This window comes from Lagenorhynchus albirostris, chromosome 16, assembly GCF_949774975.1.
Source record: "Lagenorhynchus albirostris chromosome 16, mLagAlb1.1, whole genome shotgun sequence".
NCBI lineage: Eukaryota > Metazoa > Chordata > Mammalia > Artiodactyla > Delphinidae > Lagenorhynchus > Lagenorhynchus albirostris.
In genome coordinates this window covers 43,593,755-43,611,937 of record NC_083110.1, presented here as the reverse complement: position 1 = coordinate 43,611,937, position 18,183 = coordinate 43,593,755, and the positions used below count along the sequence as shown (strand labels likewise).

At 34.2% G+C, this 18,183-nt stretch overlaps 1 protein-coding gene across 1 annotated transcript in view; it reads right to left on the bottom strand.

Moving 5' to 3' along the window:
- PCDH15 (protocadherin related 15) overlaps nucleotides 1–18,183 on the bottom strand; it is an 817,584-nt gene that overhangs the window by 100,218 nt on the left and 699,183 nt on the right. Inside the window, exons 26-27 of the mRNA XM_060127128.1 lie at nucleotides 5,546–5,655; nucleotides 3,239–3,379 (exon numbers count right to left, since the gene is read on the bottom strand). Coding sequence (XP_059983111.1) covers nucleotides 3,239–3,379; nucleotides 5,546–5,655 — 251 coding nt within the window. The remainder of the gene's footprint in view (nucleotides 1–3,238; nucleotides 3,380–5,545; nucleotides 5,656–18,183) is intronic.

Below are 18,183 nucleotides of genomic sequence, written 5' to 3'. Positions count from 1 at the left end.
CTGTTGATACTGAGGAATTTCTGTTAGTTTGGGGAGAGTAATAATGGTATTCTGATTAAGTTTTAAGAGTCTTTATCTTTAAGAGATACATATTGAAATACTTACAGATGAAATATTATGTCTCTGTGTTGTTTCAAAATAATGGAGTGAGACTAAATGAAAGATTTCCCAGGACTCAACGAAGTTGGGTAGTTGATACATAGAGGTTCATTATAATAGTCTGTAATTTTATTTACGTTTGAAATGTTCCCCGCTAAAAGATTAAAATGTCTTAAACACTGTTAATATCAAATTTTGGAAATGTGCTGTAATTTTTTCTATTTTAATTATTAATTTGCTTTAAATATTAAATTTACTTACAGCATAGTTGTAAAACTTACTTTGAAAATTATTTCATTAATAAATTCTTGGTAAAGAAATTATAATAAAATCTTCTTCAATGAATTAAATTTATTCTGTTTATTACCTTTATTCATATGATATGTGATAGAGCTAAAGATCATAGGGTAGCTAATTCTGAAGAAGGAATGAAACTTTAAACAATTAACCTCAATTTACATAATGGTCTTATTATTTGCATAGCTAATGGGTAGTGTTTGATCATAGGCCATTAACAGTCATTAATAAGTGAAACTGTATTGGAAATACTACATGGGTTTGTACTTCAGACTCAAGAAGCAAAGGTTAGTCATGACACAGACACAGAGAATGGACTTGAGGACATGGGGAGTGGGAAGGGTAAGCTGGGACCAAGTGAGAGAGTGGCATGGACATATATACACTACCAAATGTAAAATAGATAGCTAGTGGGAAGCAGCTGCATAGCACAGGGAGATCAGCTCAGTGCTTTGTGACCGCCTGGAGGGGTGGGATAGGGAGGGTGGGAGGGAGATGCAAGAGGGAGGAGATATGGGGATATATGTATATGTAGAGCTGATTCAGTTTGTTATAAAGCAGAAACTAACACGCCATTGTAAAGCAATTATACTCCAATAAAGATGTTTAAAAAAAAAAAAAGTCAGTCATGAAATGTTATTGGGTTGGCCAAAAAGTTCGTTCGGGTTTTTCCGTACGATCTTATAAAAACCCGAACGCACTTTTTGGCCAACCCGATAATAACAAATAGTCAAAGCATTAGGCATTAAACAAACTAACATTTAGCTTTTCGGCTTCACACATTTCTGAGAGGATAATTCATGAATTTGCTAACTGGTCTCACTGTGCATGCATACTAGGGCACATGTAAGTATACATGGGTGTATTAGCTAAACTTTTATTAGCCTCAGATTTACATTTAAATTACAGTGAGAACTAGTTTACTATACTCACATATGAAACATCAATATGTCTTTATGCCTAGAAATCAGAGCTATTTCTTGAAAAATGCTAGGGTCTACAACTTAAATATTTGGCAAATTTTTTTTTCTAATTCTAACTTTCTGTTTGTTTCAAAGAAAGATGACAAATGGTTTTCAATTAACATTTACTTTTATTTGCAATAAGGTAGTTTACATTATGTAATTTAGAACTACTCTAACCTTTCAACTCCTGGTTTAGTCAATTTAATTTACAATTGAATTGTAAATTGTAAGTGTCCTCTATATTTTATAAAAATGTAATTGCTTGCAGTTTAAAGATTTTAAAAACTCAAATAACTGGTCTGCTATTTTTTTTTTTTTGCAGTACGCGGGCCTCTCACTGTTGTGGCCTCTCCCGTTGTGGAGCACAGGCTCCAGACGCGCAGGGTCAGAGGCCACGGCTCACGGCTCACGGGCCCAGCCGCTCCGCGGCATGTGGGATCTTCCCGGACCGGGGAACGAACCCATGTCCCCTGCATCGGCAGGCGGACTCTCAACCATTGTGCCACCAGGGAAGCCCCCTGGTCTGCTATTTTTAAACAATTATGTAAGTGATGCATAATCACTGAAGACAGTTTAATTCCTGTAATTCCACAGACACACTGTATATAATCTGATTTTTCCAATGATTTGGTTGTGCTTTTACAAACAACTGTGCAGGCCTCTACCTTAGATCTGTAAGTGAGATTTGAAATACATGAACAGAAGTGATTTATTTTTATGATCATCAATTGCTGAACTGATACAGAAAACTCTGTAGCACATCTTTTGCCTCTCACTCCCACCTTGCTCACTCTTCTCTTATCCTGCTGGGGTGCTCTCTCTCTCTCTCTGGCATTCATATGGGTACTCTTGCTCTGGCTCTCAGGGTCTCTTCTTTTATCCTCTTTCCTGTTTTAAAGATGCTGATTGATGGAGTGCTGTGAGAGTATGTCCAGAAATGGGCCCAGAGTAAAATATAAATGTTTCATACCCTGTTTTGTTATTTATACTTTCTCTGGGCCTCTATTCTGCTAGTAGTTAAATTAAATCAGGTTTTCCTGGGTTTTCTAGATTTTAAGAAATTTCCCATTCATTATAACAGCTGATATATGACAATGTTAAGTTACAAAAAGATGGATTGCTTAATGTGCAAAGGAGTATTATCTCAATGGATGGAAAAGAACAGTGTTTATCCCATTACCAGTAACATCTCTCAGAATCTATGCTGGCCCCCTTCACAAATTGGCTTTTACTTGGTTCGCTGTATGGGTAAACTACACCACACCAAAATGCTGAAGAAAGATTTTGGAGTCAAAAGATAGCTTAAATCTCCCACTTTTCATTTACTGACAGTAACATTTTTTTTGAAAAATCACTTAACCTTTTCTTGTCTTTGTAAAATGGGGATAATAAATCTCATTTCCTAGAAATGGGTGTGAATTAAGTATAATGCTAACATTATGATAAATGTTAGTCACTCTTTTTAAGATGCATTTTCCTCTGCTCTAAGAAAATACAAAGTACCAGAAGCCACACAATTCAGGAAGTGTATGGTAATCATGTGCCCCTTAACAATATACATTCCAAGGGGTTAGCCATAACTATCCAGTGTAATTAAGAATAAGGTTTCTATGCAACATACACCAAAAATGATGGCATTCCAGTAAGACTGCACAAAATTTGAAAACATTGTGTTATTACCTTGACATTTAAGAAGTATGAAGTCATTCTCTGCATTGTCATATATCAGATCTTAAAATGAATGGGCAGTCATCTTTGAGTGTTAATGATCTTTCTACGTTCTCCACTGAGGATTTTATTTAGACATATGTATTTCATTAGAAAATAAATAAAAACACCATAAAATTCTTGTAAAATCCTTAAGTAATACAACTTACTTTTTGAAGGAACACGTAGGTTGGCGAGGACTACTTCCAGGGAATCAGCTTGGACTCGAAGTACATAGCTTGTCCTTGTCTCATAATCCAGAGGGCCATTCACATAGATTACACCCGTGATGTTATTAATTCCAAACTTATCTAGAATTAAAACACAATTCCTTGGTTACTCTCTTCACACTGTAAGGGAAAATAATTCTCTTTAAAAAGCACTGTGATTTTTAAAACACATATAAGAGTTACAAAATGCTGGCTTTGGAAACTCTGTTCCAGTTCCTGAAATTATCAACATCAGTGTTTCCCTAAATGCATGTTTTGAAATTCAAGTTTTTTTGAGATTCTCCTGGAAATTGATGTTTCTATGGTCAATTAAATCTGAAACAATGCATACTATTTCCCTCACCGTAGATACACATAATCTTCTGCCACACTAAATGCTTCTAGAAATTTTGTTTTAAAGAAATCCATTTAATTTTGTTTAAGCAATTATTTTATGACCTTATTGGATTATTATACTTTTTATGATGTAATGCATCTTATTATCCTGCAGATTTAGTGTTTTGCTAAGAATGTGAGAGGGAACAAACAGAACAAACAGATAATTTCATATGTTGATTATTTAGAAAATATTATTTATTATTCTAAATATCTTAAAATATTTTGCCCTGAAGTCTATTTATTTATTTATTTATTTATTTATTTATTGCGGTATGCGGGCCTCTCACTGTTGTGGCCTCTCCCGTTGCCAAGCACAGGCTCCGGACGCGTAGGCTCAGCGGCCATGGCTCACAGGCCCAGCCACTCCGCGGCATGCGGGATCCTCCCGGACCGGGGCACGAACCCGTGTCCCCTGCATCGGCAGGCGGACTCTCAACCACTGCGCCACGAGGGAAGCCCCTGAAGTCTATTTATTAAAATAAATTTGGTCATATATATTTGAGTGAAGGGCAAGGCACACTGGCAACCTTTGTAATACCCCACCTCTTTCACTCTCTCTTTTCCTCACTCTGGTTTTCTCCACAGCATTTATCACTACCTTAACACTGTATGTTTATTAACTTAATAATTGTTTAATAATTGTTACTATCTCCTCTCATTGGATTGATAAATTCTATGAGGGCAAGGATCTGTCTATTTTGTTCACTGCTCTATCCTAAGTAGCTAGAAGGTACTGAGTACATGATAGATGCTCAATAAATATTAGTTGAATAAATTGATAAGCAAATAAATTGAATGTAAAAAGAATCATTGTGGTGGAGTGTGGGTAATAAGTAGAGCCACTTTGCTAACTTCAAGGAAGAGAACAGATAGAATTACAGAAAAAATTATAAGAACAGATTCAGAAATCTTAGCTTCAGTCAGATGTTGTAAGTTCAAGGAAAAAGGAAAGTCAGTAATATTTGGAGAGGAGGCATAACAGCACAGGAGAAACAAAGACAATAAGAAAAGTACTACATTGAGCACTTGCTTCAGGGGCAGTAATTTCCAGTAATGGTTGGTCACTGAAATACTTGAAAACAGCTTTTATAATTTCCTTGCAAACTGCTTTACAACATTAACATTCATTCGTTTAATATTGAATATGCATGTGTTTTTTAAATGTATATTAACTGGGTTTTTAGTTTGTTTGTTTTTTTACCACCTACAACATGCCAGACCATTTAACTCATAAAAAGGGAAAACCAGAGGACAACTAACCTGTGGGTCATAGGTGAAACAAATAATCAATATGCAAATTGAAAAACTGAGTTAGGAACTTATTCCCACAGGTTAGCAAACCATTCCACTCTCAGTGAAAAGTGATGGTAGACAAAACTCAATTTATTTACTTACAACTGTTGATTATATGTTTGATTTGACAGTTTGAGGACTCATACAAAAGGCTTTTTATCATGGATGTGGCTCTTTGGGCATTCACAGTTATTTCTGTTCCTAAAATTTCTTCAGGATTAGTTAATGTATGACATGGGGTAAGGGCTGTGGATGGCACAAAACAGTGGCCAGAGACTACTGCAGGCTATGATTATGACCAAAAGCTGAAAGTATGCATTAATTTTGAACACGTTATTAAAATATCCCTAATTCAGGGGGAGGGGAACACTCAGAATTGGATATTGAGTATTCCCTAGGGGAAATAAATAGCATTTGTCAATATAACTGGATTTTTAATCAGATTCAGCACATAGTTACATTTAAGTCAGACACATCTTACTAGAAAAATAGGGTAAAGAGTAATTAAATCTGAAATTTATTCCAAATCTAAGTTTATTGTTTTATGATGAAAACACAGACTAAACATATACTCACCCTCTTCATTTCCTGCAACAATGGAGTACACAATACTCTGATTGATGGCTGCAGCAGAAATTACACCAACCATAGTCCCTCTGGTTGCAAGTTCACTTACTGGAGGCGGTCTGCAGGTTTAGAGAAGATAATTTATTTTTCTTGTCCATTTTGTCATGATGGAGTTTTGAATTTAATAATAGAATATGTTAGTTTTGTGCATTTGTGTTTATTTGAATAATACTATGTTTTGAACTTTTCAACAAAGTAACACATTCAGACTCCAGCCCTATGTTCAAAATTATGCAAATGTTCTTTGTTAAGAATGTCTTGTCACACGTATATTACTACTTTATTATCTGCCAAAAATTGTATAAAATTCATTTTACTTGTCTCAACTTCTGGACAGAATGCAATAGGTAGATACAGTTTGCTATCTCAAGTTGCTAAAGAAAAATATTGCTTTTATGTTGGTAATATTAGCATATTTAAGCAAATGGCCTCCAGATATCTCTTTTTAGTCTAGTCCTTATCCTGCTCTACTTTAAACTTTAACTGTAGTAAATGTATTTGAATGGATGGCATCACAAAATTAATATTTCTTTTGAATTCACTTATTTTACTTAACTGTAACCATATTATTCCCCCAGTACTATGACCCTTAATTTTATTTATCTATTTATTTAAAAATTTTTTTTGAATTATAGTTGATTTACAATGTTATGTTTATTTCTGCTGTACAGCAAAGTAACTCAGTTATACATATATAGTCTTTTTCATATTCTTTTCCATTATGGTTTATCACAGATATTGAATATAGTTCCCTGTGCTATACAGTAGGACCTTGTTGTTTATCCATCCTATATATAATAGTTTGCATGATACTTGTTTAATTTTAAAAATAAATTTTCAACAACACAGTATCTCATTCTCAAAATATCCATTTTATTTTACAATATTGGTCACTGTGACTAGGCTATTATAACTTTATCTTCATAAACTAATGCAAACAATCTCACTCTTACAATTCACATCCTTATATCATCCAACTCCAACAGATTTAGAAAATTCTTAAATATAAAGTTTTAACATCTCCGAATCTTTTTATAGTCCAATCTATCTAACCCATCTGATTTCTATAAGCTTTAGTCTCTTTCCTCAAACTGATAAGATAAATCCTACTGACACTCTTTCACATGGCCTTTTATCTTGTAATACTTACTCTTAATATTACCCTTCATTTTTATCTCCATCTTCTCAGTTCTTCTAATCTAGATTACATTACACAATTATATTGTGCTTACATGAAGCCTTTTATAACAAATTCTGAGCTACAAATACAGTCTGAAAAATTAATTACATACAATCCTTCTTAAACATCTTGTCCAAAATGCTATGTTCTTTGCCACTGTACTCCATATACTTGATAGACTAAAATTACCTAAATGTAAAATGATCTATCTTACAGACAGATGTTATAGCACCTAATGGTGGTCCATATCTCCAGTGAATGGTCAATAACTATTTCTTGACAAAGAGTAAGAACTAACCTGTATAATTTTTTAATGAAAATTATAAAGTATTTATCTATTTATTTATTTGTTTAATTTTACTTCTCTGCATATTTTCTGCCTTCTTTTGTTAATAGCATCCAGATATTGCTTTGGATAACCATACCTCCTTCATTGTTAGTCTAAATGGTTTGGGTAGAACTGACCCAATCCCCCAGGTATATCGATAGATACACTACCCAGCTCTGGCCAATGAGAGCACTTTATTTTGCTTTGCTGTATGTTCATGTGTGGTAAATGTTTCATGCAAACCCAATGAAAGTCTTGTCCAAGAATGTTACTGTAACCAAAAAAAAAAAAGTTTTTTTGTTGTTATTGACTAGAATATTAATGTTTCTCCCTATGAGGGGGTTCTTTCTGATAATAAAGCAACACAAATGAAATAACTAAAGGTTGAAAATACATCCTGTACACTTTGACTAGTAATCTAAATGCTTTTATACTTGAAGCTAGGTAAACTCATCATTTCAGTTACTAAAACAATAAATTCTCCTTTATCTAATATTTCAATCACTTGCAATCAAAAGAGTCCCAAAGAATAAAAAAATATTTAGATAAGAAAAGGATACATTTACCTAAGCAGACTTCTAAAGAAAGATATCTGAGGTAACACAATTATATTTTATAAGCAATTTACCTAGGCATCGTCACAGTGTCAGTTTAGTGAAATAAGGATGCCTTTGGTAATTTTGAACCTAAAATGACAGTAGACTACCACAAAAAGGAAGGCACTTCGAAAAGTGACACTAAGGTTAGTTTTGATGGATTATGAATAGATATCTTTTTCTATGATATTTTAGATTATAAACAGACATTAAGACTAATTGTTGTTTGCAACATTGGCTAGTGGTTGACCTTGGTGATTGTGAAATCATTAAACCTGGAAAGGGTTAAAATTAAAGAGTCATGGAAACACAGTAGGATCCTCACCTTGGTATTCCTACCCTTGTGTATCTCCTCTTGTAGGAGGGGCAGACTGTGACTTGTTTCTAATGGACAGAATACAGCAAACAAGATGGGATGTCACTTCAGTGACTATGTTATATTAGATTATAACTTGTAACTTCTTGCTAGCGGACTCTGACTACTTCCCTTGCTGGATTTAATGAAGTGAGTGGAGACGTGGAATGGTGAGTTCTGACCAACAATCAGCAAGCAACTAAGGCCCTCAGTAAAACATCCCACATGGAACTGAATCCTAGCAACAACCACATGAGCTTGGAGGTAGACCCTTCTCTAGTCAAGCCTCAAGTGAGATTCTTGCCCTGGCCAACATCTTGACTAAAACCTGTGTGAGACTATGAAAGAGAGGACACAGCCAACAATTTCCTGGCCTACAGAAACTTCAAGATAATAAGTGTGTTGTTTGAACTCATTACATTTGCAGTAGTATTATTATGGTGCAATAGACAACTAATACACATGGCTTGGATATTAGAGCAATGAACTGTTAACGACAGATCAAATTTCATACAACTTAAGTGTGATATAAGAAAACATATGTTAGTCATATTCTGTGATGATTTTCATATACTGGATTTCTTTTTGTGGAAATAGAAGCTGTTTAAATTGTTTACTCACCTATCTTGTTACTATGTGAGATAAGAGCTAAATTTTATACTTTCCATAATTATTTCATAATGAACTCTTGATCCTTATAAAGTATAGAAATATAAAGTCTGCAGCTAATATGCCTTCAGCTTTAACATTATAAAAATGCCATCTTTCATTTTAAACTTTAAAAATAAAATATTTTATGCATATTTTTGTACAATCAGGATGAAAATGATTAACACTGGAAAAAGCAACTGACATAGTTTAAGAAGGAATTCAAATCCTACGCCCACCACTAAAAACATTTAAACTTCTTTTTGTTAGTAAATGTTTAAAACAGATTTACTTCTAGACAAAATATCTCATTAACCTTTGTCTTAATTGTTCCAACATACTTCTTTCTACCAGAATCAAAACATACTATAAAAATGCAATTTTCTGGGCTTCCCTGGTGGTGCAGTGGTTGAGAGTCTGCCTGCCGATGCAGGGGACACGGGTTCGTGCCCCGGTCCGGGAAGATGCCACATGCTGCTGAGTGGCTGGGCCCGTGAGCCATGGCCGCTGAGCCTGCGCGTCTGGAGCCTGTGCTCCACAACGGGAGAGGCCACAACAGTGAGAGGCCCGCAAACCACAAAAAAAAAAAAAAGCAATTTTCTCCTGGCTAGATTTAAATCAACCTTTATGATAATGAGCATTAGATTACAAAATTTCAATTCTTTTCTATTTTATTGCCAGGGAAGGCCCATTTTATTTTTGTTTTATGCCCTGGAAAGTACAAGTTACATGATGGGGCAAATTACATATTCCCTTTGGAGTCACATATAACTTGAATATAAGATGAAGGAGTTGGTTTAAATCAGGATCCATAAAATCAGATGTTAGAGAGGATAAAAAGATAAGAAAGTTAAATAAAATGGGTTGGGAATAAATTAATGGGGAAAGGGGTGGAAAGGAATTGGACACTACATACTCTATTTAATAAGGATAATCAGCATGCAATAATGCAAGTCCAGAGTGATTTTAAAATGGAAAAAGGAAATTCAAATTTTTATGTAAATTCTATGAACTTTTACATTTTGGTATCCAACGAAATTTATTTTTTAAAGCATCACGTGACTTGGTTTGATCTGTGGGCTGACAATTTATGATTTTTAGAGTAAACTATTTGTAAAGTATTTTCCAATTCTACCATTCTGAGTCTGATATAATGTGATTTATCATTCCCCTTCTTCCTGTAGAATACAATCAAAATCTATTGATTAATTTCAGAAGCAAAGAATTATAGTCAAATAAATGATTCCTCATAAGCCACTTTTTTTGCCACTTTTTTTAAACAATTTTTTTTCTCTTGCTATCAATTCACATAATTGTAGTTGCACTTCATCCATTTTATAATAAACAATGTATCATTAACCCTCTTCCAATTTAACTTTTTAATAACTAATTCAAAACTAATAGTTGTTTGGAATCTGAAATTCAAGAATTCTACTTTTTAAAGCCAGATTTACTGCCAATATAATTGAGAAAAAGCCCTCTTACAATAAAAGACACTTGAAAGAGCTAGGGCTCACTAGTGAAAATATATAGACTTACTGATGAAGCTTAAGAGTCAAAAGACCTACTGGATTCCCTTTCCCCAGAAAAGGGTTGCGAAGAGGATGCTAAAGAAAATGGTATATTTTAAACAGACATGGACTTTGGAGCCTTGGAGTGACTTTTACAAGTGGTTTTACATCTTTAAAATGCCTTAAGGAAGGACCTTCACTAAAGGTTCTTTCACAAAGCTTGATCTGAATTGGGTTTAATACCTACATGTCCTGACATATTCCAGATGGCAGCACTGGCTACTACTTATCCCTCAAAGGCAGCACTTTGGTCATAGTTTACATGAGGTTTCATTCTTTATGTTCTACGGGTTTGGACAGAGGTATAATGTCATATATCCACCATTACATACAGTGTCATACAGAATATCGTTTCAGTGATGGAAAATCTCCTGTTCCTCATTTATTTGTCCCCCTACCCCCACCCAAATACCTGGCAACCACTGATCTGTTTATTGTCTGTATACTTTTGCCTTTTCCAGAAGGTCATATAGTTGGGATCATATAGTATGTAGTCTTTGGGGCCTGACTTCTTTCCTTAGCAATATGTACTTAAGCCACCCCCCATGTCTTTTTGTGGTTTGATATGTTTTATTGCTGAATCATAAATGTACTACAAATAGGTGTACTTTAGTAAGAAGAAAGTTGATCAAAATAACTCCAAATCTGTTGTTTAGAAATACATTTTTGCAAATAAAGTAACTGTGACCTAGAAAAGTTAACTGCTACAGAATTTATATGCAAAACACATATACCATAATTTTCTTATGAATGTATAAACTAATTCATAGATATCTGTTTAACATTTAAAATTGATTTTTTGGAAAATATAGATTACAATAAATCTCTCAATTAAATATTTTAATGTATCTGAGTCATCTGAATAATGACAATACTAAAATAACGGAATGTGTGGTTTCCAAAGGTTAGCCCCAGTTTTACAGTATAAATATAAAATGAAAGAATTATTCTACAATTTAAAATTTACTTTTATCATTGGTTTTAAGAAGTAGCAGTAAAAGTAAATGTTATATGTGCTGCATAAAGCTCCTAATTTTTAAATGCTGTGCAGTTTAGGATATAAAAGTATTTGTAAATAAGTGCTATAAAATTTCACTGGGATTCAATCTGGCTGTATTGCTTTCTTTCTACTGAGAGACAAATTAATTTATTTTGACATGTCTGAATTCAATATATTTGCGAATCAGTGCCAATTTAGGAACTGATTTTATATCTACTATGAGGGAATTTAATGAAAATGAGAAGGAAAAAAAACACCCACTGGAACTCCTGCTATTTGTAACCTTGGAGTAATTGCATCAGGGTGATCTAATTTGACATATTTAACTGAGAAAAACAGTCTAAAAAAGACATGAAGCAGGAGAGAGATGCCAGCTTTCCTACAGTTCTTAGGATGTATTGTAGATAAGAAAATGAATGAAAGACCAATGGTTAGACACTGTTTTTTTACATCTTTTCTGAAGTGAACTTACTATTGTTAAGAGTTTTGCTTCTATTCAGATCCATGAAGTGACCCTGTCTGGAAGACAAGAAAACTGAGGTCCTGAGTAGTAAGCACTTTCTCAAGTTCAGAAAACTACTTGAAAGCTAAATCTGCAATCTGTTTGTTTGATTGATAGATTGACTGATTTACTGTTTGAATTAATAGAGTTTAATCTTTCTTAGTCATTGGCTCTAAAACTTTAAACTGTAAAAATTAGCTGAATAACTTATTAAAGTTTCAGACTTTTGCATCATGCTTAAAGATTCCCATTTAGTAGGTCCATACAGTCAGATCCAGGACTATCATTTATAAAAGGTCCCCAGGTGATTCAGATAGGAGTGGTTTGAAATCATGTCTTTGGGGAATAATGGACTTTCTCCCTGCTGCCTTCCTGTCTTTTGCTTCCCTCACTCTAGTCACCAACCTTTAGTGCTTACTTCTACAGCAGTGAATGTCCTTTCACAGACTAGAATTAAGCTAAGAACACTCTCCTCAGATTCTAATAGCTCTGAGTTTGAATTATGGCTCTCATATTTACTAGCTATGTGACCTTGGGAAAATTCTTAGTTTCCCTGATCTTATTTCTTTATTTGTAAAATGGGGACATTAACTAGATCAGAAGATTGCTGAGTTCACTGAAGGATATAATGCATACAAAAAGTTTTCCTTACACCTAGCATGTGGTAGGTACTCCATAAATTATAGCCATCGTTAATATATCACTTTATAAGCTACGCTTCTGGAAGTTTAGCTTAAATATTATAATGATGTGTAGCTTTGTCTCATAGACAGTAGACACAATAAAAATAAAACTGGAATACTTATTAATATCTATTTTGGCTAATATTATAGACTATGTTTTATGCACTCTGATTTTCCCTTTTCAGTTCTCAATCACATCAATTTTATATCTGAAATGGGGATAATATTTTTCTTTTTACTGTCTTTACAGCTTTAAATTCATAGACTTTTTGGGGTTTCATTCAAAAACAACTACTGTGGGGTGGGATTGGTATAGGCTGACTCTGAGACTTAAACAACAACAAAATCACTTAAAATGTAATGATTTTATGCATAGAGGTTTACCCATTCATTCAATAAATATTTACTGAACATATACCATGTGCCTGACATCCACTAGGCAATAAAGACACAAAGACAGGATAGAGGAAGTGAATTCTGCAGTCATGGAGTTTATAGCTTCACAAGCAAACCAGATAGTTGTGTAAACAGTTACAGTAAAATGTAGTAAATACATTAATACCAGATATCTGGTTAAAAGTTCAGTAGTAAACATGGCATGCACTATTTATATTTTATATTTCCCAAATACCAACAAAGTATCTGTAAGTGGAATCAGCGGGCTGTATGGTCTGATGAATGACTAGACCAGGCATATTCATTTCTGGCTAATTGATTTACTTACTAAAAATAGGCTGTGATGTAGGTCTTTATATACTTAGTAACAACCTCTGAGAAAACAGTTTTGTATTTTGGCTTATTTATCAGCTCAGTGTTTTGTGACCACCTAGAGGGGTGGGATAGGGAGGGTGGGAGGGGGACGCAAGAGGGAGGGAGATATGGGGATATATGTATACATATAACTGATTCACTTTGTTATACAGCAGCAACTAACACAACCATGTAAAGCAATTATACCTCAATAAAGACGTTAAAAAAAAAAGAGTGTTTCTTTTCTCCTTTATAGATGAATCTGTACATTTGGACTTTTTGAAGGGTATGACAGTAAACTTCTGAAACAGGCTCTCTAATGTTTTTATTTGTTGTTTTCTATTGATTCCACTAGACTCTATGCCATTAGGTAAGAAACTATTTCTTACCTAATGAATCTCCACAGAATCTTGAAATATATTAGTGTAGTCACACACATAACATCAAAAAAGAAAAATAGATACTCTGGTAGAGCATTTAATATTTCAATTCAATTCTACTTTTAACAGTTGAATGAATGTACTACCTCAAAAATAGCATAATAAAAATAGACGTTCAAATTCTGCTAGAATTTCTAAGAAAGAAAGAGATAAATCATTTTTCATTAAGTGTTATTCATACCCTAGAAAGACAATAAACATTTACAATCATGCCATCTAGGTAGGAGGATATATATCTTAAGATGGATTAAGTATTCAATACCTTAAGACAGATAAATTCAACATTATTTTAGGAAGTGGGGGTATTTCATTTTCATTTAAGTTTTTGCTAAAGAAGTTGTAATTAATATATTAATTCTAGATTTAGTTTTTATTATGATATATATTTTATATATATATATATGTAAATATGTGAAGTATTACTCAGTCATAAAAAAGAAGGGGATCCTGCCATTTGTGACAACATGGATGGACCCTGAGGGTATTATGCTAAGTGGAATAAATCAGAAAAAGACAAATACTGTATGACCTCACTTATATGTGGAAACTAAAAAAAAAAAAAAAACAAACTCACAGAAACAGGGAACAGATTGGTGGCTGCCAGAAGTGGGAGGTGGGAGGTGGGGGGTGAGGAACTGGGTGAAGGTGGTCAAAAGGTACAAGCTTCCAGTTATAAGACAAGTAAGTTCTGGGAATGAAGGTACAGCATGGCAACTACAGTGAAAAATACTATATTGTATGTCTGAAAGTTGCTAAAAGAGTAGATCTTAAAAGTCCTCAACATAAGAAAAAAAATTGTAACTATATGAGGTGATGTTAACTAAACTTATTGTAGTAGTTATTTTGTAATACATGCATATATCAAGTTATTATGTTGTGCACTTTAAATGAATACAATAGTGCATGTCAATTATATGTCAATAAAACTGGAAAGGGGCTTCCCTGGTGGCACAGTGGTTGAGAGTCCGCTTGCCGATGCAGGGGACGCAGGTTCGTGACCCGGTCCGGAAACACCCAACATGCCGCGGAGCGGCTGGGCCTGTGAGCCATGGCCGCTGAGCCTGCGCGTCCGGAGCCTGTGCTCCGCAACGGGAGAGGCCACAACAGTGAGAGGCCCGCATACAGCAAAAAAAAAAAAAAAAAAAACTGGAAAAAAATTTGTAGCTAGATATCCCCTACCCAGTTCTTTTATCCATACAGCATCCCTAGTTATTAAACTTTGAAAAGCCTGAGAGGTTGTTTTAACAAACAAGAGGTTGTTTAATAAACAAATGTTTATCAACATTTCCCTTTAAATATGGTAATTTATTATTTAGAAACCATTAGATAAAGATTTTAAATGTCCATTTACCAGAAACAGATTCATTATGCTTACTATGTCTGATTGGCAATTTGATTTTTCCCTCTTTTTTTCTATGATACCTACTTGATACACTGAGAAATGAAAATAAAGAAATAAAATATTCATGTAAAACCCCTTAATCCTGGAATAATTTTTTAGTTTGAGATGAAAATGTTATAAAATTAGAAATAATGTGTGACATTTTGAATATTTTTAAAAATGCTACTGTTTTTATATCATCATTCAAAATGTGGCATTTACCTCATTAAATATTTGCATAAAATATTTTTTTCTTCTAATCTAACTGTTCTTCCACTTTTTGCTGAGGAAGATAGGAGAATACTGGCATGGTGTGATGGATTAAAATTAGAGATAATTCCTTCAGTGTCCTCAAATTTCTCCTTGAAAATGAACAATGCTTTTAATATGGCTCATAAATACCCTCAAAATCTGACTCTACTTATGTCTCCCTTCTCATCACCAACTACTCCCTCCCAGAGATTTCTGTGGTCGATACTAGGCTTTGAATTCTTAGAACATTTTACAATTCTCCTCTCTCTGGGTCGTTATATATGCTGCTCTCTCTTCCTAGCACAATCTTCCCCTGACAAGTTCTTTAGGGCACTTCTTTAGGTTTCCACTTTAATATTGCTTTGTCTAGGAGATTTTCTTTTAGGTCTCATCCATTTTCCTTCGCCAACTTCCTACTCTAGGCCAGCTGTCATTGTTCTTTGCTTCAAGTACTATAGTTTTTTTTGACCAGTCCATGTTCATCCATTTTGACTACTTTCCTGTCTGACTTCCACAGAGTGGTCAGTCATCTTTTTAAAGTTCACATGTACTTACATCACTATCGATCTGAGCTTTCTTAGCCCACTACATGCTTACCATATTTCAATGGCTTCCCAGTGCTCAAAGAATAAAACTCAAATCTCTAATATGCCCCAAATTTCTGCCTCATCTTACAGTAGTTTACGTTCATTCTCTCTTCCTCAACCTTTCTTTAAATCTTGGAATGTGTCTTCTCCTTTCCAATTTAGGATTTGTATGCAATCCATTTCCTTCCAATTCCTGAGTCCACGACATTCCTTCACCTACAAGTCTATAATTACTACTTATTGACATCTCAACTCCTGTTTTTTTCAAATTTGCTTTAATATCCCCCACTGCTGCTGTTGTGTGCTTTGTTATAAGTGCTCATAAAGCACTTTTTTTTCTGTTCTTTTCTTTTCCTTTCTTCGATATCACATAAGTTTGTAATTATAATGTTTCTTATGATCATTTGATTAATTTCTATCTACTACGTATATTATAAGATCTCTGAGGGTAGGAACCATGTGTATTTTGTTCAATGTTATTATTTCTAGTGCAGTTATGTATTCAATAAATATTCATTGACAGGATGAGGAAAGGAACTAATGCCACTTGAATATAGCAGCCATTTTATCTCATTTGTAAACATTTTCAATGTTTCTCTTCTCTTATGAATTAAACACTTTAGAGAGACCATGTGTTCCCTATTAACTGCTCTATTTTATACTCTACATAGCACTGTGCCTATATATATATTTTTTAATTAATTAATTTATTTTTTTGGCTGTGTTGGGTCTTTGTTGCGGTGAGCGGGGGCTACTCTTCATTGTGGTGTGCAGGCTTCTCTTTGCAGTGGCTTCTCTTGTTGCAGAGCACGGGCTCTAGGCACACGGGCTCAGTAGTTGCAGCACATGGGCTCAGTAGTTGCAGCACGAAGGCTCAGTAGCTGTGACTCACGGGCTTAGTTGCTCTGCGGCATGTGGGATCATCCTGGACCAGGGCTCAAACCCGTGTCCCCTGCACTGGCAGGCAGATTCTTAACCACTGCGCCACCAGGGAAGCCCTGTGCCTATATTTTTTTAAATTGTTAAATAAATTAGTGGACAAAGATGCTGGATGAATTAGTAAAATTTAAGGAAAAATAACTTTAATTTTCCTGCTTCATCTTTTTCATCCTACCCTGAACTGAAATTCACTGCTCACAGAACATTCTGAGAACTCTGGTAAAAAGACAAGTAAAATATAGCATCAGTGAGATAGAAATACGCTTCACAAACAATTCTGTAAGGGGCCCTGTTCATCCTGGACATCAGGAACTTGACTCTTAAGTGTGAGAATATCCCTCTACATGACTATCATTGAAGGAGCTATTTTGTTTATGAAGATGATTAGAAGATGATATAAAGAATAACAATCCACATTTGGTAATTAGAACCATATAGCTTTAACCTTCACATATATATTCAAGGCATTATTATTTAAACTAACATTCAAATTTCATAGAAATTCATTCCCCACCTTGCAACTAGAGTGATATTTCCTTAGAATATTTTAAAATCAAAAACTGCTGCAGATCTCTTAACCAATGAGGGTAGAGAAATTAACTTGTGACATTTTGTTTTGCTTAGTATCTACTTTCTCTTCCTCATATCTTTATTTACTTTTAGGCAATTATTTATTCCCACTTCTCTTGTTTTGAAAATATGGTAAATGTGTGCTATTCTTCCAAACACAGAAACAGAGGCTTTTCATCTCATCACATGGGGGCAGCCAGAAGTCAGGCAATTAGGATTGCTTCTTTCCTTCCTCTGTATAAACTCCTTGAAAACAAAAACTACATTTAAAAAAAATCTTTGCATGACCAACACCTGGCATAAGCCTATTAAATAAGAATATCACAACTACTTTCTTAAGCATGTTTTCTGTACCTAGCACTTTACAAAGTCCTTTCTCTTGTATATAAAGTAAGTATCAGATCCCTAGGGAAGTTGGCCTCAGAGAGCTTAGGTAACTTGCCCAAATTCAAGCAACAGCTGATAAAAGGTGCAGCAAGGATTTAAACCTTAGGACACTATTAAGTTATTTTTCCTCAAAAAAAAAGTTTACATTAACTATTAACAAAATAAAAGTAATGTACTATATGTTGTACTTGAACCAAAATTTCTCATAGAGAGAATGCAATGAAAGAACAGAATCTATAATAACTCTTTGTATGGAAAAATTTGTTTTAAATTTTAAACAGTGGATTTAAAATGAACTGTTAGAACTTGAGTCCTTTGTTGTTGGAAGACTTGCTTCACTCTGCTCTGTGAGCAAATGTCAAAAACTATACATAACCTTGAACACGTGAAGGAGAAATTAAATTCCATGTGGATTCAG